This window comes from Hipposideros armiger, unplaced genomic scaffold (assembly GCF_001890085.2).
Source record: "Hipposideros armiger isolate ML-2016 unplaced genomic scaffold, ASM189008v1 scaffold_44, whole genome shotgun sequence".
Lineage (NCBI taxonomy): Eukaryota > Metazoa > Chordata > Mammalia > Chiroptera > Hipposideridae > Hipposideros > Hipposideros armiger.
This window is the reverse complement of record NW_017731394.1, coordinates 1,805,744-1,827,187: the sequence shown is the minus strand read 5'-3', so window position 1 is coordinate 1,827,187 and position 21,444 is coordinate 1,805,744. Positions and strand designations below refer to the sequence as shown.

The following is a 21,444-nucleotide window of genomic DNA, read 5'->3' as shown; positions in this document are numbered from 1 at the left end:
GAGAGAGAGAGAGAGAGAGAGAGAGAGAGAGAGAGAGAGAGAGAGAGAAAGAGAGATTTAACCACCCTTAAAGGGATGCTGTGTGGATTAAATAAGTAAATTCAAGTTCAGCATTTAGCTAAGCGCCTGGCACATAGTAAGAGATCGATCAATATTAGTCAATATTGTTTGCCTTCCTACTAAATCGTAGACCATATTACATGGAAACCAGTGATCCTCTTCAAGAAAATATAGGGCTGAAACTCAACCTCTCCCATTTGGGCTCTATCAGAACTTGATAGGATCAGAAGCTCTTCCTTCAGCAGCTAATTTGGCTGAGAAATAACAGGAAGTCTCTAGCTGGATTTAATGGTCTAGGACTGTGGCTCAACCTGTCAAATCTTGCTATCATGTCTTAGAACAGATGGAGTTTTATTGTTAAACCCAGCAAAGCTTCCTATTTTAAGCTGCCTGTAGTTTTGCCATGGGCAGTTCCCCCAATTCTGTGGGACACTCACTCTGGAAAGTGTGCTGCTCACCCCTCCCTCTTCTCTGAGACACTCACACTCTAACCCACGTGGTAACTACTGACATTCTATGCCAGGATCTGGGAACATGTTTGTAAAATAGTGTTTGTCTGTTAATTTCCCTCACCTACCTTGGTGCTACATGAAACAGAATGGAGCTTTGGATGACTTGACGATGTTTCTAGAATACTCCATCGTCTGCTTCTCCTCCAACCAATTGGGTATCAATTAGATTCAACTGAAATGTTTTCAGAAGCTGACCTATTCTCTCCTGGTCCACTGTTTTATTGATTCCTGCCTTGGTTTTGTTGCTTCCATTGCACTCCTTTCCAAGCCCACCCTTGACAAGCCTCCAAAGTTATCTCCCTTAAACCACACCAGGTCATGAACCATGTTTCACGGCACCCAAACTCCTTGGCACAGTATGCAAGGCCCTTCACATTGTGGCTGAACCCACCTGCCCAGCCTCATCTGCTGTTGGTCTCTTTTCCACAATACTCCCATGCCCCCATTGTCTTACTCAGCTTTGTTCCAACTATAGTTGTTGAGTGCTGGTTTGTGCCAGGGACTGTGCTTGATGCTGGAGATATAAATGTAAATAATCACTGGCCCCCTACCCTCAAGGAGCTCACAGTTTCAGCTTCTCTTGATATTACTGGTACAATACCAAACACATTACATAAACCTGTCATTTCATCCTCACTACAGTTCAAGGAAGTGGGTGTTATTATGAGTCCCCATTTTAAAGGTGAAGAAACTGACATTTAGAGAGGTTAAGCAACTTCCCCAGGCTCACATAGCTGGTCTGTTGTGGAGCCAGCACCAGAGCACCTAACCACTGCTGCTCATTCTGCCCATGGCCTTTCCTTTCTGTCTCCAGCCTGCCATCTTGGTTGGGCATCTCCTACGGTACTTGACCTCTCTTCTGTGCTGAGACTCCTGGTGTGTCAGTGAGGAATTGGAAGTCTCCAACAGTAGCTAAGATTTCCCAAGAGAACCTAGTGACAAGGACAAGCTGTCTCCGGCCTTCTTCCTCTCCCCCTCACTTTCTCTGTATTTGGCTCCTCACCCTTCACACTGGGTTGAAGTTATCTGCTGGATACTGCAGGGGACTGGGTTGATGATGGGTGAGCAGAAAGAGGCGTTAAGGAATTAGAGGCTTGAAAGGTGGCCATTGTTATTAGGTTAATAACAATTCCAGCACATGTTCAGTACTTAGAGCCTGCAAAACACTGACACCTCATTTCATCCTCACAACAACCCCATGAAGTAAGCAGGGCAAACATCATAGTCTTCCTTTTACAAGTGAAAAAACAAAAGCTCAAAGAGGTTCAGTGACTTGCCCAAGGTCACACAGCTAAGTGGTGAAAGACCCAAGACTAGACCCTTACTCTTCTGATTGACGGGTTAGTGGTCATTCAACTTTCAACTTGAAAATTACCTGAGATTAATTAATTGCCCATTGGACATACACTATGACCCCCCCCCACTCCCATTAATACATAACCATGAAGTATCTACGGTTACTTCAATGAGTTTTGTAAAATTATCAAATCAAAATAATCCCCAGTAATTTCAAAGGTACCCAGATATTTTAAGAAGAAAACACATGCCATAAAAACCAACTTGTATATAATATTTATTATATAGCTGGTGTAGCTCAAAGTAATTTATATAGCTCACTTAATCCCACAATAACCTAGAGTGAATACTATCATCTCCATTTCACAGATGGGGAAATTAAGGCAGAAAGAAGTTAAGTGCAGGTCATTCCGATAATATTTGAGAAAAAAGGAAACAGTCGGGTATCTTTGGGGGTGACTGACCTGCCTGAGCAGTGGGTCATGGCAACCAACCACTGCAGGCCCTCCAAGCTCCATCCTGCATCTGGATATGACCCTAACTAGTGTCTCATAAGGTTGCCTCCTCCAGGAAGCCATGTTCTCTTCAATTATATGAAAGGAAACACTGGGAAGAGGCTGTGAATTCCGTGAAAAAGAGGAAAAGGACGTGAACTGGGAAGAAAGGAAATGACAAAGGCATAATGCCTGGCCCTCCTGCATTTATCATCTTCTTAACATTCTACCTGCAGAAGCCCAATTGACATCAATGGTAACAGGGTTCCATCAGTGGTACCTTGTCTCTGAAGAAGGGTACGGGCTTGCATACCCTGGCCTCAGCTCCCAGGAAAGCCACACTCACCTCTTCTTAGCATGTTAAGTCTATTACTGAGTCTCAGCAAAGATCCCCGGCAATGTCTTCTGGCACTGCAGTCTGCGTTCTAAAGATGCAGTGATGTCCCAAGAGACTAGGGGGCCATCCTCCTAGTCTGTGGATTGGTGGCGAAGGCTAACTTTTTCATTCTGCCTCGTCCCTTGACGTTAAATGAATTCTGCTCACACACACAGATTGTGAGAAGTGATGCAGGCGGCTCCCCGCCTGCAAACACTGCAGTGTCCCCGGGTCACAACAGCAGAAGGACTGCAGTAAGAAAGAGGCAGTTCCACCCTGCTGGTTTCCCATGATAAAAGGTCTTTGGAAATCAAAGTGCGTAGCCTAGCCTCATTGAGGGAGATAGCAACCAGTATCACCAAGCAAGCACAAGTGAATTTAATAATCTCATGAAACATAAATTTGCTTGATTTGCAACATTGGTCAGGTGTCTCTCTAAGCAGCATGCATCTGGTAGGAACAGAAAAAGGGGGCTATGAAAACCCACCAACATGAATCTGTTCCAGCTTCAGAGTTTTCAAACCAGAAGGTGTGCTTAAATCATGTGCTGGCCAACTTATCTTGGCAAATTAATAAAGTTTTGGTTTAATCTATAACACCAAGATGGCATTTATGACCTCTGTGTAACATGTTTTGCATTCCTGGACTGGGCTGCAGTTAGATTTCTGTGATTACTGCTATGTCTGAAAGGCTCAGGTTGTAACTAAGCTACGATGGAAATGAAATACCCCTTCCTGGAACAGCTCCATTTTTCACTGCTTGGGTAATTACCAACATCATGCTGTGTCTGGGAAGCGGGTGGCTTTGTGTAAAAAAAAAACACCAACATTCTTTGGGTTTGGCTCTGCAGTAGACAGGGTGTCTAATCAGGCTGCAGCTTCTCAACAGGTGAATCGGTTTAATAAACAGTAAAATGCATTTGATTTCCTTTGTGGAAGCGAGGTGTGATCACCCAGAAAGAACGAGGCATGCGTGACTCCCAGCAAGGATGATCTACATGACATGCATTCCAGTGGATATGAAATTCCATTCACAGTGTTGTTCCTCCACAGGTGGACACAGCTCAGAAGTTCAGAGCTGAAAGAGGATTCTACCTGCCAAAGCTCAGGATTCGGGGAGGTGAATAAAGTAGAAAAAGCCTAAAGACTCAGACGTGGAACTGAGATGCTTCTCTGCTGAGAGTTATGTGACTTTGGACAAGTCCTGCAGTCTCACTTTCCTTTGGGTTTCTCAGCAATAAAATGAAAATAATACAACCTGTCCTGACTACGACCTACCTTATAGGGCTGCTATGGTGAGCAAATGAGGTGACAGACCTAGAAGAGCTCGGCAAATTGTAAGGCATTATTTAAACATGGGGTATCACAGGTTATTATATAATATTTCCTTCAGGGACCACCATGAAGGGAGCTATGTGACTAGAAAATTAGCCTTCAGAATTTCCTTGGTGCATTCCCCTCCCAGGCCCCAGAGGGGGCCAGGGCAGACTTGTGGAGGCTGTGGAGAGTGGAAGGGGCTCCGAGCCTCATTGGAGCCACTGAACTGAGTTTGATGGCTGGCTGTCCAAGGCTCTGCAGCTTGCCCATCGTGGCAGTCTTTGAAGATAAGCCATAGGAAGAAGGACAATTTTGAGGGTCTGTGTCCCTGTGTTATGACCCAAGAGACCTGGTTCTGACATCAGTTTTGCTGTTAACAAACTGTGCAATCTTGAAGGAGCCACTTCTCTTTAAAAGGAGGATGTCAGATTAGATGACCGCTCAGGCTCCTTTTGGATCTGCTTAGTTCCTAGTTTTCTGTGCCTCAGTTTCCTCATCTGCAAAATAAGGGCCCTTCCTCAAAGGGTTGCTGTGAGGTTTAAGTGAGTTGCTACATGTAAAGCACTTAGAAGCACTTATGGCAAAGAGTGAATATTAGATAAGCATTAGCTATTGTGTCCTGATTATAAAAATAAAGTGTACAACAAGGTAACTATACTGAACAACACTGAATTGTTCACTTAAAAATGGTAGATTTTGTTATGAATATTTTACTATAATTAAAAAAATATTCAAACACAAGTTAATCAAAGTGGGGGCTCGGTTGGATGTTTTTGAAGGCATTTGCCATGGCCTCAAAAGCCAAGGGAGAAAAGGCAGGCGGAGCCCCAGCAGTCTGGGCTCCTGGCCCTCTCCTCCCACTTCGACCAGGTACCTTTGCTCTCTGAGGCAGGTTCATCACGGTGTCCGGCTTGAAGTCGTTCTTGTTCTTCCGGCAGAGCACGGCCGTGATGATGATGATGATGACCGTGACCACGGCAATGGGCGCGAGCACCGCAGCGATGATCCACAGGTTGTTGGGTGGGTTTTTCACCACGGCTGCGGGAGAGAGCGAGTGGGAAGCACGTGACAAGGAGCACTGGGAAGGGGGAGGCATCCCGGAGATAAATCCCCCCCCTCCCCAGGCCTAGGTCATGAGATGGTTAAGAGCGTTTAAGGTCAGAAAGGCTCTTGCCTTGGGCAAGTTACTCAAGGTCTCCGAGTCTCATCTGTCCATGCAGCAGGCCCCCAGGCAACACTTGGGGTGGCAAAGCTCTAAAGCATTTATTATTATCTGAAATGATTCACATGTATTTCTCATCATTTGTTACCCTCTCCTGCCCCTCCATTAGAATGTACACTCTAAGAGGTCAGGAAATGTTTTGTCTCTTGTTCACTGCTGCATTAGCAGGGCCTAAAAGAGGGCCTTGCACATAGTAGGCGCTCAATTAAAAGTTGAATAAATATATAAATGGACTACCATTATTCCCTTTGCAATTAGGCTCCCCATACAGATTTTCCTACAGGACAAAGGACGGGTAAAAGGAGAAGTACCATCTTCTTGGGAGTTCTAGTCTGTATTTTAAATTAATATACTACCAATCTGGTTTATATAACAACCTCTTGTAAGTCTGGTTAGTATGAGTTGATTCTCCTGATCCTGCTCACTCTGGGGGCTACAGGACGGTCAAACTTGAGGACCGACTCTGGAATATAAAGATGCCACCGGTAAGTAAGTGCCACATGGTAAGGGCCCACCTGAGGAGCCAGCCCGTCTCTCTCTGGGACTTTAACCACCCCAACTTCAACTGGTACCTTAGCCACAATCACCTCTCATTAGCTAGCACTTGGATCTGGAGTGCTATTAGTACAAAAGAGCTTTTCCCAGTTTTTATCAATTAGCGATTAATCACATTATTAACTTCTGAACACAGCTCATTAGATAATGTGATTCTGTTGACATTAAACATTTAATTGCTACTGCTTTTAGTCATTTGGTATTTATATGTGAGTTTTATGCCATTAACATTTTTTAAAGCTTAGAACTGCTGTGAAAAATATCAATATGGCTCTTTTGGGCTATGCTATTCTATCCTGATAGAGAAAAATTTATAGTGTGTCAGAACATGATACCCTAAATATATACCTACTGTTTTTCATTAGCAAGAATGACATATTTACATGTGTTCTGCTATTACTCAGCTTTATTGTTTTGGTGGATATGGTCCTTCTTGGTGCTGTCTGTGAAATCCCTTCACCTCTATTGAGATGGGAGGAAAATAGATTTATCTTATGTACATTAATAAATGCATTTAACAGTGGTCAAGGCAATAGTAAAGTTAGGTCAACTGAAGTCATCCAAACCTAGTACAGCGATTGGCATAATGCTCTAAAACTACAAAGTCATGGAAGTGAAATCAGACACGTTAGTCCAAGTTTATGGGGATAATGCCATGTAGAAAACAGCAGTGAACAAATGGATTAAACGTTTTTCTGAGAGAGAGAACATGGCACTGATGAAGAGAGGTCAGGGCGGCCAGTAATGAGCAGAACTGATGAACACATTGCAAAAATTTGTGGAATTGTGCATCAAAATCGTTGGCTGACTGTGAGAAGCATAGCAGACCAAGTAAACATTGATAGAGAAACAGTTAGGAAAATCTTAACTGAAAATCTTGGAATGAGAAAGGCGTGTGCAAATATGGTCCTGAAGGAGCTCTTGCATCACGACAATGCACCAGCTCACACGGCACTGTCTGTGAGAGTTTTTAGCCAGTAAACCGATAACTGTGTTGGAACACGCTCCCTACTCACCTGATTTGGGCCCCAATGACTTCTTTCTTTACCCGAAGATAAAGGAAATATTGAAAGGAAGACATTTTGATGACATTCAGGACATCAAGGGTAATACAAGGACAGCTATGATGGCCATTCCAGAAAAAGAGTTCCAAAATTGCTTTGAAGGGTGGACTAGGTGCTGGCATCGGTGCATAGCTTCCCAAGGGGAGTACTTCAAAGGCAACCATAGTGATATTCAGCAATGAGGTATGTAGCACTTCGTCTAGGATGAGTTTGTGAATCTAACTGTCAGATCTCATAGTCTTCCCTCTCAGTGCAAAAGGATGAGCTGTCCCTGCTCCTCGCTGAGTCTGACCCCCTCATCCACTTAAGGACTTCACTCCTACAGTTCTCATCTCTCTCTTCTGCATCACCAATTTCTCCCTTTTTATTACGGTAACCCATCAATAGTCAACCATACCCCAATATCTCCCATGTGCCCCTCCAGTGACTGCTGACAGATTAAGCTCCCTAAATAATGGGTAGTTCCAATGATACTACTCCCCTGCTCAGAAATCTCAGTAGCTCCCCACAGCCAGTCACATCATATACAATCTCCTTCCCCTGCCATCTCGCTAATCCCATCAACTCCTCCTCATGCTTCTGTACTCCAGGCAATTTGAGCTCCTTGTTTTTCAAGCACATGTGGTACTTTTCATTTGCATTCTTTTTCTCATGCTCCTCCCTCTTTCTGGCATATACACCCTTCCTTTCCCTCTGCTGAAATCTTAGCATATAATAGAGTTAAGAACACATGTTTGAAGTCAGACAGATCCAATTTCATATCTTGGCAACCTAAGTGCTAGTTCTGTGATACAGAGCAAGTTAGTTAACTTTTCTGAGCCTCAATTTCCTCATCTGTAATTTGGAGCTGAATCAAGTTGCCCCAATGAGAGGAGAAAGTGAGAAAATCTACGTAATGCAATGAGCACAGTAGCTGCCCCGGGGGACAGTATTCAAAGAAGCAGTTATTATTTTTAATATCCTTTCTCTGTTCACTGTTTCTAGATGCCCCTTTAGACCAAGCTCTCCCCCTGTCAACCCCTGTGTCACATAGCTTCCTTGTAGCACTTTCCTGCAGTCCCCGCCTTTGTACGTACATTAACTCCCCCTTTGCTCCTTAAAGCCAAGGACCAGGTCTTGCCCACTTCTGTATGACCTCCAACACCACGCACAGTTCATGTAGAACTCTATAATTGCTTACTGAATCAAATCATCTCTAATTCCCCAGCAGACAAATATGATCTCGGCTATGGTGATTTTTCTAGCTATTCACTAGAATATACTGAGGAGGAAGAATGGGTAGAATTTGGAGCAAAGCGATATCATTACCATCATTCTAATATCCAAAACATATCCCTTACCCAAAGCCTATTGCTTCAAACAACACAGGAAACAGTTGATTGATTTAAGAACCTTCTAGAACAAAAATACGTTTAGCTCTCAGTCCATTAGCAGGAGTTTGGGAAATCGCTTTGATTTGCAGGAAACATTTAATGGTGTTAAAAATAATTAATGGAAAGACTATCCCCTTACGGTCAGCTTGCAGAAGGACAACATGATGCAGGGTCAAGGCCATCCTTTGGGAGTCAATGGTGCTCAGGATCTTGGCAGCTGCAGTCCCCAGCAAAGGCTTCCCGTTGTACAAGGTGTAGTAAGTTAGCTCCGCTGGGTCCTTGGGTCCCGGCACCCGCTGCATCTTTACCATCTTTCAGAAAAAAAGAGGCCATGTTTACAGGGCAACTTGCATAGACCTTGCAATCACCCATGCGATCAGTGGCTCTCCTGAGTGCTGAAGCCTTCCATGGCCAAGTGGACCCACAAGGTATGTTTTAGACATCAACCTTAGTGTACTTCCATATCACCAAAACCTCAAGAAGCCCTGCTATCAACGGAGGGAGAGACGGGGAGGAGAAAAATGTTCTGAAAATAAGAACATCTGGAAAGCACAGTTGGAGACTGGAGAAGAAAAACGCTGAAAACGGTGATGTCTTCCAGCCTCCAGAGAACTCTGGCCTCATTTGAAAATAGGCCTCCACATTAATTCAGGGCATGTTAGGTTATTCTCAAACAAGATTTCTAATTTCAAATTCCTGCAATTTCCAGAGAGGAAAAAAAAATGAACGTATATGTCTGTAATTCAAAAGATTTTGATAAAAGCAGTACCTGGAGATTCAAAGTTCCTTTTCTAAAATAACCCTTGTTGCTTTTCCAAGCTGTACAAGTTACACATATTCACTATAGAAAATTTGAAAATACAGAAAAGCATCAAGAAGTGAAGCTTTGTTTATAATAGCTAAAAATGGGAAAAAGCCCAGGTGTTCCTCAACAGAAGATTGGATAAACTGTAGTATAGTCATACAAGGGAATATTATTGAGCCATAAAAAGGAATAAACTGCTGAATAACACATCATGGATGAATCTCAACAACACTAGACTGGGGCCGGCCGAGTGGCGTGTTGGTTAAAAGTTGGCTTGGGATGCCAGCTCTGAGCAGCAGGGCCCCAGTTTGGATCCCACATGAGGGCCAGTGATGCTGCGCCCTCTACAGCTAAGATGGTGAACAACAGTTTGACCTGAAGTTGGGCTGCCATGAGTCGCCGGCAACGGGGTAGGCTGCAGCCCCTGCTGCATTGGGCTGCCGTGAGCTACCATGAGTGGCTGGCAGCCAGTGTGAGCGGCCGGTAGCAGGCATGAGCTGCCATGAGCCTCTGTGAGTGGCTGTCCAATGGCCGGCGACCGATCTGCCTCACCTGGGAAGAGCGCAATGATAATACCAACATGGGCCAGTGAAGCGACGTCCTCCACAACTAGACTGAAGAACAAAAGGACAGCAACTTGTCTGTTCCCCTTCCCCAATTCCCCAACGCTGTTCCTCTCCCCCAATTCCCCAATAAAATCTTTAAACAAAAAAAAGCCCCACTAGACTGAATTTAAAAAAGCTTCATACAAAAGGAAATATACTGTAGGATTCCATTTACATAAAGTTCTAGAACAGTCCAAATTGATCTGTGACATGGAAATGATAATGTTTTCAAATGTAAACCAGTAACATAATATACACTGTTAACTGTAGAACCTGGATGGTGAAGATATGGGTGTTTACTATATTATTTTTTCAACTTTTCTGTGAGTGAAAGTGTTCATAATAAAATGTTGGGAAAATGTAGATATTACTAAAAACAAGGGTCTCTCTGGCATTTCAATTTAGAAACCATACAATATGTTGAACAAAATTAAGGAGATTTTTTTACTGCAGGTCTCTTTAGAGTCTTTGGTATGCCAGTCATCGAGACAGGGCTACAGGATGCAGCCTTACCCAAACTGATGTGGCCAGAGAGCCACTTTGCCCCAGGGCACCTTACAGGACCATTTCTGGACACTCTCTGAGAAACACTGCTCTCACCCTTCATCTTTGTGTTCATTTCTATTTCTTCGAAATGAATTTGAGGAGCAAGTTTGTGGCCATCTAAAGGGTGCTTGTCTAAAGCGCTCACTTGCTCTCCAGGTAAGTCACACCCATTTACTGGGTTTGAAAGTCCTCATTTCATTCCATCCTCATCAACACTGGATAGTACCACTTTACTAATCTTTGGTAGGTGAAAATGGCATCATGTTATGGTAGTTAAAACTTGCATTACTTTGATGACAAATGGAGTCAAACATTTAAAAATGTTAATTGGTCATATGTGTTTCTTCTTCGGACTCAGTTTTCAAATACATCTACTAGAGAACTATCTCTAAATTCTAGATATCAAAATCTCCATATTCATGAAGGCATCTCATCTTTTTAAATTACCTGAGCCCAAAAGAAAGGCTTCCGTGTGGAAGGATAATATAAACTATGTGGAGTGAATTTTACTTGGAAAACTTGGGCACGATTTTCCTGTTTCTCACAGGAGAGGAGGTGGGGAGAGTGTTAGTGCAACCAGGCAGAAGGTGAATGAGCTTTCAAGTATCTACTAACTTCAATTTCCACTTATTAGCAAATCCTTTTTACCAAGATTTCTCCAAGGGTGATGTTAAAGGTGATCTACAGCCTCTGCAAATTAGGGATTTGCAGAAATAAACCCCTACTTGCTTCAGTCAGACTTTCCTGGCAACTAACAGGGGCCAAGCACACTGAGTACTCAGAAAAAAAGAGAAAGAACATCTCACTGGGCCCTTCTCAACATGTAGAATGTTGTTAGATTTTTAGCTTTACTAAGAATGCCAGGATTGTAGCGTGGTCCCCTCCTCCCCCTTCAGCCTAGGCAAATCCCATTTCTCTGTCACCTGAGCAACTTCCTTTCTGTTGTTCGGAGATGTGTGAATTACAGGGCTCACGTGGAACCAGCAGAGGGGAAATCAGAAACCTGGCATGAAGTTAACCATCACTTTATCTCGGGATGAGGCTGGCACAGCCCACAAAGACATTTAGCTCCAAAGCAACATCCACGAGGACAAGGGCCCAAATTTACCCACTGTAAATGGGAGGCCTGGCGTCTCCCTCAGGGGCACGATACTGACTCAGGCAGGAAAGTGGGTTCAAGAAGATAGGTTGTTTGTACTTTCAAGGCTGTCTGGGAACATGATCTGCAGACAGAATATGGTAATATTTGTATTATAATTTCCTTTAAAACATGTACTCTTAGATAGTGTGATACTATGCATGTGTGTTTGGGTTAAGTTACACCCTTGTTGTGGTCAATGACCAGGGAGGAGCTCACACCCCGGGGGCCGGGGGCTAGATTCCAAGTAGGGAGCCCACTCTAGAGGCACCTAATAGGAACACATCTGCCATTTGTTACTTTGCTCATCTGAGTTTTGTTAATTAGCATAACAAACATTAGAAATGGTGGAATTTCATTTGGTGAAATTAGTGGTATTCGAGATAGGTGGATTGGATAGAAGATTCTCGAGACACTCCCACTCTTGCTTGAACTAGATAAAGAATCTAGAGGCGCAGCACCCCCACCTTGGGAATTGCTACTGTCTTCTGTTAGGTGCCTTAGAAGGAGACTCAGAAGAGTTGAGTGCTTATAGTTTATTTGGGAGGTGCAAGGAACTGACAGGAGAAGGAGTAGATGATACGCGGGTGGGAAGGGAGGTAACATGGGGTACCTTATTAAGGTGGTTACCACAGTGGGTAACTAAAGCTTAATTCCATGGGAAAGCTCTGGAAGTGATCTGAAACATACATTTCAGAATTCTCCTAGCCAAGGGACAAGGGAGCTGGGCTAGTTAGACCCCCACCACTGGTTAATTCCCAAGCACTTCTGGCCAGCCATGGTGTGGGTGAAGTGGGTTCTGGCATCTCAAAAGCATCCCTTCAACAAAAGTTCAGAGGTGGCTGTTGTTAGTCCATTGGTATTACTAGAAATGGTAAGGGGATTTTGGAAGAGCACCACTGGTGTCTGCTATGGCTCCCTGGTCTAAATCCCTGTGTGGTCATTTGCCCACTATAAACTTGGAAGCCTCTATTTGTTAAAACTTATAACAGAATCCTGCACCTGGAATGCTGACTGGTGCATCTGCTGTTCACAGCAGTGATGGTGACAGGACCTGGAAGCACTGAGAGCTGGGACTTCATCCAGCCCACAGAACAGGTTGGTGAGTAGTTTGTGCCTGCTTACTTACAACTTTTTGTTGAATAAATATCTGCATGTGTGCAGAATTTGTTCCAAGACCTCCTTTCCTCATACTCTAGCAGTGAGACTGTTGGGGGAGTCGCTAACTCTCCCCGTCCTTCCTGATTCTGATGTTATGACCCCTTAAGCCCTAAGAGTAGTGTTGATTAAATGGCTTGGTCAGTTTGTGGTGTAGGTGCACACAGCATGATTCCTTAGTCTCAGGCAGCACATTCCCCCCCCACACATTTATTAGAAGACCCCAGTGGCTTCATGCACACCCACCTGCACGGTATAGCTTCCCAGGGTGGTGGCCCGTTTAAACCGCCGGCCTTGTTGCTGGGACATCATGAACAGCTGGGCCAACCGCTGCTCCATGACCCGGGCGAAGCTCTGGTTGTGCAGGCCCACCAGCGAATTGTCCACACCCTGCAGCACTGCGGAGGCAGAAGGTAGAGGACAGACTCAGAGGACAGACTCCCTGCTGACTCAGGAACCACGACTACCACAGGCCCTGCATCAGCCATGAAGCACCATGGGCCCTACCTCATGTTAGGGCTTGGCCATCCTCACCTCGCTTTATGCTTACATCAGCCCCAGAAGTTAGAGATCGCTATCCACGTGCTATAGATGGTGAAAGGTTAAGTGACTTGTCTAAGGTCACAGCTAGTAACCAGCCAAGTCAGGGTTCAAACCCAAGTCTGGGTGATTCCAAAGCCTGGGCTATCTCCTCCATGGGCTGTGACATGTCTAATGCTGCTGTAATTAATCCAAACCTCACTGAAGATTATATGTGTTGTTAAAGAGTCCATATGGGAATATGGCCCAGCTACAGGTATGGCTAATTGGATTTTTGCTGGTTACCATTTAAAAGTCCTGACCCAGGGCTAGTCTTGTTTGATTTTTCCTTTTCAACAGCTTTGCTGTGGAATCTGAGCTCCATCCTGCAACTTGGCCTCTTACACCTGCTCAGTGTCTTCACCCCTTCCTCCTCTGTGGGGTCCTTTTGAGAACGACCACAAAGGCTGCCCAGGGCTTCTCAGGTACTCTCCCATTTGAAAGCAGGAAGGAATAATAGAAAGAGTGGGCTTTCACCAGTTGTGAAACTTTAGGCAAACCACTGGTCCTCTCTGAGTCCAAGTCCTTCTCTGTATAAAGGAAATAAGACAATCTACATTGCAGCAAATAGATTCCTAACGGGTTCTAAGGTTGAAACAAGACAGTGTATAAAGCAGCTTAGCACAGTGTCAGGTGCATGGAAGATAAATGAAACTCCTCTCTTTCCATCCCTCCTCCACTGCTGAGCTTCGTCTACATCAGGGTACCTGTAATCAATAGGTGTGGCATTGAGGATGGAATTCCAGGCAATGGTTAGTGCGTGGAGGAGGATTTTAATGAACACTAGGGCTGGGACTGCAGCAGTCACTTACTATGGGGTGACTGCCTTTTGCTGTCAACCCCAAAAGTCCAGTCCTTCCTCCAAGTCTCTCGGGAAGCGCACTTCCCCCCAAACTCACAAAAACTTCCTTCAAACACAGCCATCCTTGAAATAAAAAAATGCTAATAACAATTCTCATCTTAAAGAAACCAAAACTTACATGGACTGGGAACGTAGATTTTTCATTTAATTGAGTTTGTTCTACCACAGTCCAGCCAAAGATCATTAATGCCACTCTTCTACTGAGATATGAAAATAGCTTGGATATAAAAAATGTGTTGTTGTTATCATGGCATTCTACACAGGGCCAGAACAAGCAACTGACGACAGTGAGATACAGAGAATAATGTTTAAACTGATCAAGAGAAAAATAAAACCCACAGCTGAGTCTCAGAAATTGCTTCTTTGAAGCAAGAAACACCAAATAATCCCCATGGAGGGTATAAATCAGCTCTCCTTCTAGGGCCCTTGTGAGGAACTCTCAGCTCACTTGTCAGCAGAATGCCTGCCAACAAAGATAAAATGTTCCTGCACTGTCTCACTGTGATAGGTCTCCCAGAGGCCCCCCAGATTCCCCTCTGACATAGCCTACCCCCTGGCCCCAAACAGGAAAGCCCATGTTCTTGCCAGTTCAAAGATACCCCTCTAATAAAATGATATAACCATCTGCTGAAGGATTACCTTTAAGTTGGCCTCTCCTGACCACTGGACATGAGTGAGAGGGGACACAGGACATCAAGGGACATCATCCTGGATTACTTTATGGGAACTCCAGTAATGATTCAAGGGCAGACATAAAAAAAACCGGATAGTCAAAGCCCCTAGGTGATGAAAAAATTCTAGAAGTAGATAGCAGTGACGGTTATATATCACTGTGAATATACTTAATGCCACTGAATTGTGCACTTAAAATGGTTAAAATTGTAAATTGCATGTTATGTGTATTTTACTTCAACTTTTAACATTGAGAGGGGAAAAACCCTCTGGGGGAGTGTAGGAAGCAGTGGGCACCTTCCACATTTACACGGATTCAGCACCTGGACAGTTCCCACATGCCTCATGGCTCTATTTGCAAAGAGAATGTGTCCTTAGGAGGCAGCTGGGGAAGAGCTGGGGGTGGGGGAGCCGGGGACCTGGGTTTGAATCATGGCTCCTTCTTCCTAAGTGTTCTTGGGCAAGTCACTTAGTTCCTCTGGGCTCTGATTCCTCGTCTGGAAACACAGGGATCATAATCAATTCCTGATTGCATCATTGTGAAGAACCACAGTGCTATAAGGCACTTGAGAGGATGCCCATAATTGGTTTTTGTTCAAATGTGTCCCCTTCTTTACTAGCCACATCCTCACCAGAGGAAGAAACACCATGGAAAATACAGAACTGTGTCCCAGGATTGTGGCTGCTCCCCTTCCCCCTGAGAAGTGTGCCAGGCCTCTGTCTCCTGGCCCTCTCCACCTGCCTGGATGAGAGTAGGAAGTGATGCACACCCACATCTCTCAAAGAGGCACAGAAGCAATCGGAGAGCTTGGACCCTGGACACCCACCCTCAGCCTCCACCGACTCAGATTAGAGGAGGCGAACAAGACCCTAGCTGTGTTCAAAGGAGCTTTGTCCAGCAGTTTTGGTGACTATTGCATCACTGGTGTCTTATTCCTTCTTTATTTACAATTGCACTGGGCTCTATAATTCCATCAATCAGGCCTGGTTCGGCTTTCTGTACTCAAGCTAAATTGTTTTATTCGTGGTTGAACTGCACACATTCAGAGGTGAAAAGACCCTGAAGGTTCAGCTCACACCTTCTTCTGATTCTAAAGGTGGGAGTGTGTCACCCAGAGGGCCTGAGTGACTTGTTCAAGGACACACCAGGTTAGTATGTAGCAGAGCTGAGATCAGAAGACAACCTGTGATTTCTGGGTCTGGGATATTTTGACTCTGGTGGGTGAAATAAAGACAGATTTCAAACCTACGAAGGGCTCTCACCTTTGTCAGGCAGCACTATTAATTCTGAACGTCTCTGTCCTGCCTGACTGCAGGGTCCATGGGCAGCAGGGTAGCCCCTGGGCTCTCTGTAAAGAGGGACTGCAGGACTCACCCTCAGCCAATGATTTCCCACCAAAGAGAGACCCACATATGGGGTGGGTGGGGGGAAGTGTAGAGTATACAAAAATATATTTACATAAGTTTGGGGGGAAACAGGCGAAAACATGTCAGGGTTTTATAATACAAACTACAGAAAGGAAAGTTGCTCCTAATCCTCTGGGCTGTTAACAATGAGCAGAAGATGGGGTGCCGGAATGAACTTCTGGAGTAAAAGGCAGTGGTTATTCAAGGGGCTGTCCGTTTGAACAAGATAAACAAAGCTATCTTCACCTCTCAGTTCCCAATCTCCTACCCCTTCTGTAAATAATGGGAAAAGGTTGTTGTTGGCTGCCCATGGGGTTAGAAAATGGTCATGAGCCAAAGGGAACGAAGAAGGGTTCATCCTGAGGCTGGTTTCGGTTTCCCCAAGCAGGAGCAGATTCCAAAAGGCCCCAAACACAGTGAGGGAGGCCACTGTTTAATCTGATCACCAACAGCCATAGCAGCAATAACAAATGAGGGTTACATAGGTGATGGGGCAGGGGTTAAGTCCCAGGAGAATCCTGAAAACAAGACCATGTGTGGAGCTTTTTGTTAAGGTTATGTCACTACAACAGAGGCAGGGCAAGACACAGGTACATGGGAAAAGGATGAAACAGGAGACTGTCTAGGACAGCTCACGTTTAAGAGTGGATGTATTATCACCATTTGCTGTAAACCCTAAAGTTAATAGAAGGGGGGGAGGAAATGTCTGCAAGTTCAAAAGCCGTTTTTCTGGTGAAGGAATCATGATTTTGTAAATGTTACATAACTTGCTGGCTTCAAAAACGTGTTGCTGGGTTAGCATTGTCTCTCTCGGGCATAAACTCTGGTGATTTTTTTTTTCTTTTTAAACACATTTCTTTAGTTTGTCTTTTTAGCAGGTAAAATTATCTCTGCATATCCATGGCTCTGCAGGGGAGAAAGAAATGCCATTTTCTGCAGTTTAGGAAAGTTTTTGAGCAGGTCTCATGCAGCTGGCTGTGTGCTGCTTTGTTGGTATTTAGGCAGCAGCCCACCTACTGCTTGGTTGGGACAGCACGTGATGGAGGGGATGGGGAGGCAAGGGAGGAGGTTTCATATGGGCCTGCTTGCCCAGGCACATCCTCCATGGCTTGCAGGATCTTCCTCTCTCCTTATTATGGGCTGAATGGTGTCCTCCCAAAATTCAGATGTGGAAATCCTAACCCCAATTACCACAGAATGTGACTGTATTTGGAGATAGGCCTTTAAAAAGGCAGTTAAGGTAAAATGAGATAATAGGAATGGGCCCTAATCCAATATGACTGGTGTCCTTATAAGAAGAGAAAGTGAAGACACAGACACACACAAAGGGAAGACCATATGAAGACACAGAGGAAAGATGGCCATCTGTAAGCCAAGGAGAGAGACCTCAGAAGAAACCAACCCTGCTAAAACCTTGATATTGAACCTCCAGCCTCTAGAATTGTGAGAACATAAATTCCTGTTGTTGATGCTGCCCCCACTAGCAGACAAATACCCTCCTCCTCTTGTCCCTTCCTTGTAGGGCTGGGCTAGTCACTTCTTCCTATAAACATCTGCCTTCTCTCTTTGCTTCCCATCCTTGCTTCTCTGATTTTCAGAGCTATTGTTTGGCTTTTGAAAAATACAACCAAGAACTTTTTTGCTGTTTCATAAAGCTCAGTTGGGAAATGTCAAGAAAAAAAAGAAGAAGAAGAAAATGCCACCAAAACACCCTTCTACTTCCATCCGCCCTCGCTGTCAGGACACGCCTGGGCTGCACCAGGATTAGTGTGGGTGTGGGCCTCATGCCAGGGGAGAGAGGAAAGTGCGTGCCTGGCATTCCTCTGACTTTCATTGGGTTTGTGTAGGGCAGTGCAGAAAGGCTTGTTATCTTTAAACAGACAGGCAATCGTTCATAATATGGACACGCCCTGGATGTCCACAGGTTAATGCTGTACCTTCTGATCAGTCCACTTTCTGCAAAGAGGGGGCTACTGGGTGGGACTTTACAGCCTGCTATTTTGAATTGTTTATCTAATATTCATCTTCAGTGAGATGCCTTTTCTTATTTCAGTTTTCTCCACCCACTCCTGGTCCTGTGAAAGTAACTCCTTGACTTATAGGACAGGACAAAAAAGGATGCCAATCCTATCACTGAATAACATGCAGTTTAAATTTTTTAAATTTTATTTATTTATTTATTTTTTTACATGCAGTTTTTTAATAAAACAAACCAATCTGATTGGGTAAAAGGGGAAGTAAAATAAAATATTACCTGTAATTACCCAATAGTCTCTGGTTGTTTCTGATATGTCAAGGTTGGGATATTCCAGTGCTAAACCAAATAGAAAACACACAAAATTACTTTCACAGGTTTTATATGTAAATATTGTTAAGGGAAAAGGACATAGGTGACAAAATATAAAGCAGCTAAATCCTGCTTTATCATTCTTAGGAGCTCTACTACATACAGGCAACAACTACCTTGCTGTTCAGAAAATGAAAACACTCAGTAAAGAGCTTACTTTCAGATGAAGAGTCTTTTAGGGTTTATGGATTTCTGCTCTTTCAGTTTTTCCATGAAAACCATCTTAAGTGGCACATCTTCATTATCAAGACCCACAGCTAGACTCTGTCTTAACTATAGCTTTCTCTTTAAAAATTATCCAACCATAACTACCATTTTTACAAATGATAATCTCTTGAATGGATTTTTCCACTATCAAGAACTAAGTTTAGCAGCCAAATGCTTGTAAACAGTTTGAATTTTTAAAAGGGGTAGTGACCATGAGAATTAATACACACAAAGGGCTTAGTACAGTGTCTAGCACACAGTAAGTGCTCAATAAATGATAGTTGTGTTATTATCAACATATCAAAATGAAAGACAATAAATTTTTCACGTGCTGCCATGTGATATAATGCCATCTTTTATGACATCATCTTTTCCATAAAATCCTTACTAGATGGGAATTCGCAAAAGTTTACTATTTATTAAACAAACATTCAAAAAAAATTCCGAGTGGCTACTGTGTGCTAAGTGCACCCACACACATCCTCTCCTTCATTTATAATATCAAAAGAAACCACAGAAAGAAATAGAAACAGTTTTGCTAATATGTGTTTTTTAAAAAAACAAACCAAAAACTTGCCCAGTGACCTTGAGAAATGTACCAACGATTAAATTTAAGAACACAGATATTTAGTTCCTTTGGCTACCAAGTAAATGTTTGGGTACAAAATGTAGGCTGCATCATCCTCAGAGCCCATGCCTGCTGTATGGTAATGCGGATTATGTAACTGAAACATCAGAAGATGACGCCATAAGACTATGGGGACTTCATCAAGTGAAGTCACAATGCTGACTGCAAATGAGTTGCATTATTTCTATAACCAGAACAAAGACTGAAGGCCCCAGAATATTTGTTGATGGCAGAAGTGGGGGAAGCCACAGCAACCCAGGCTGCCATGAGGACAGATGCCCCTACCACGCAGTATTATAAGCTCAGAGGCAGACTGCTTGGGTTCAAACCCCAGGTTCCATGCTTCACTAGCTGCTATGTGAAAGTGGGCATTTTATGAAACCTAAGAAACTTTAGCTTTCTCATCTGCAAAATGGTGCTAATTTTGCACCTGCCTTTATAAGGCAGTTGTGAGGATTAAATGAGATAAGAGATACGTGAAGAGTAAAGGCGTCTAGCAAGGGCTTTTTTTCAATATGTACTAAACTTGTCATCAGTTCAGTCCCCATTTATCACATATTTCAGTTGTCATTTTATGACAAAAGTTATCCTGCAGCCTGGCACAATGGATGGTTGCAAAATAGAGAAAGGCCCCCAGGGAGAATGGCAGAGTCCCTGTACAATGATGGGGACATACTCACGTTCGGCAATGGTGAGCGGCGGGTAGGTGAGGTAGAACCCCACCAGCTCAGCCGAGAGCTGGCGGAGGAGGCTGCTGGCGACGGTGCCATTGAGGAAGGAACTCCGGTTGCCCACCACGTACACCAAGGTGACTGTCTGGGAAGCGTTGGACGTGCTCACAATCTGAATCGACACAGGAGGAAAGGGGAGGGAGACATGCCATATAAGATGAGGGTCTGTTTCATGGAGGCCGTGGGAGGAGAAGTTTAAGCCGAAGTTGAGGGTAGGAATGAAAGGAAGGCGGGGAAAAGAGCAAGGGAGAGACAAGAATAACAATAGTTGTCACTTACAGATTGCTCGCTGTGTGCCAAGCATCGTGCCAAGGGCATGTTATCTCATTTAATCCACACCACAACCTGAGGAGGTGTATCTAGTTATGACTCCCTTTTACAGAGAAGGAAACGGAGGCCCAGAATGATCAAGAGACTTGCCCAACGTCACACAGCTAGTAAGTGCCAGAGCCAGGATTCAAGCTCGGGCAGCCTGACTTCAGGCTTTAACCACTGGTGTGTGCATCTTTTCCAGGGGCTAAATTGTCCCAGGTTACTTTTACAGTTCAGGAAATACAACATAGAACATAGGAATGTCAAATGTAAGAATGGCTCAACTGCTCAGACAGACAGAGCCTGAGTCCAACTTTTGGGGAATTTTAAAGTTGAAAGGATGGGGAATGTAACAGCCAATCAGTCACCAACCTGGTAATGAACAGAGTGACTGAACCTGGTTACAAAAAAGAATTCAGAAATATCAAATAAATAGCTACTTTAGAGAGCAATTATATTTCCTTCTGGTCTATGAATTTACTATAGAATGTATAAATATTACTGTGAGATGGTGTGGTTTTTCTTCTCTCATTTTGTCTAAATCAGTGTCTTTGTTACTGGAAAATGAGATTTTCTGGGTCAATGTTTGGACAAAAATACCCTACAGATGAGGTTTGAAAACCAGATGCAGTAGGAAGCCATTCCACTTGGTGAGACAGTCTCTGTCGCCCTTTCCTCCTCCAGGTTGACTTGCTACCCCCTCTCATTTTGCTCAGCGCCCCCAGAGGCAGACCCTTATAGACCACCTCGGTGGACTCCTTTGCCCTCCGGTTTTAGCTCCAGGGAGATGCAGAGGATGTGAAAGGAGGAGAGTGAGGTCAGGGAATTGGTGTCAGGAACTCTCTCCCTGTGGGGGCACAATTTCTGTCCGGCAGCTCTGGCCTCTGGCTTCCGGTCACCATGTCCTTCTCTTGCCCCCTCAGCCCCAGCTGCTCCAGGCTTGGGTACTGCGCTATCCCTGTGGTATCCCTAAAGCCCGCCCAAACTTCTGCAAAGGGTCCCTTTTATTAGCCTTTCCTCAAATTGCCTTCATTTGAGTGCGCCCTCTCTTCCTGCCGGAGCTGTCTTTCCCAGACTTTCGTGTGCTCAGACATACATATTCCCGCAAGTTTCCTTTTAAACCTTACTTTGAGGAAGACTGTCAAGGACAGCTTCTTCACATTATTTCCCACTTTTTTT

The 21,444-nt window shown here is 44.2% G+C and overlaps 1 protein-coding gene across 4 annotated transcripts in view; it reads right to left on the bottom strand.

Annotated features, from left to right (window-relative positions):
• Nucleotides 1-21,444, bottom strand: part of KIAA1549L (KIAA1549 like) — a 259,088-nt gene that overhangs the window by 73,873 nt on the left and 163,771 nt on the right. For all 4 annotated transcript variants that reach the window (XM_019639559.1, XM_019639557.1, XM_019639558.1 and 1 more), the window contains 5 exons: nt 19,903-20,065; nt 18,295-18,354; nt 12,767-12,918; nt 8,408-8,579; nt 4,929-5,092 (listed from right to left, as the gene is read on the bottom strand). In XM_019639559.1, the coding sequence (XP_019495104.1) occupies nt 4,929-5,092; nt 8,408-8,579; nt 12,767-12,918; nt 18,295-18,354; nt 19,903-20,065 (711 nt within the window). The remainder of the gene's footprint in view (nt 1-4,928; nt 5,093-8,407; nt 8,580-12,766; nt 12,919-18,294; nt 18,355-19,902; nt 20,066-21,444) is intronic.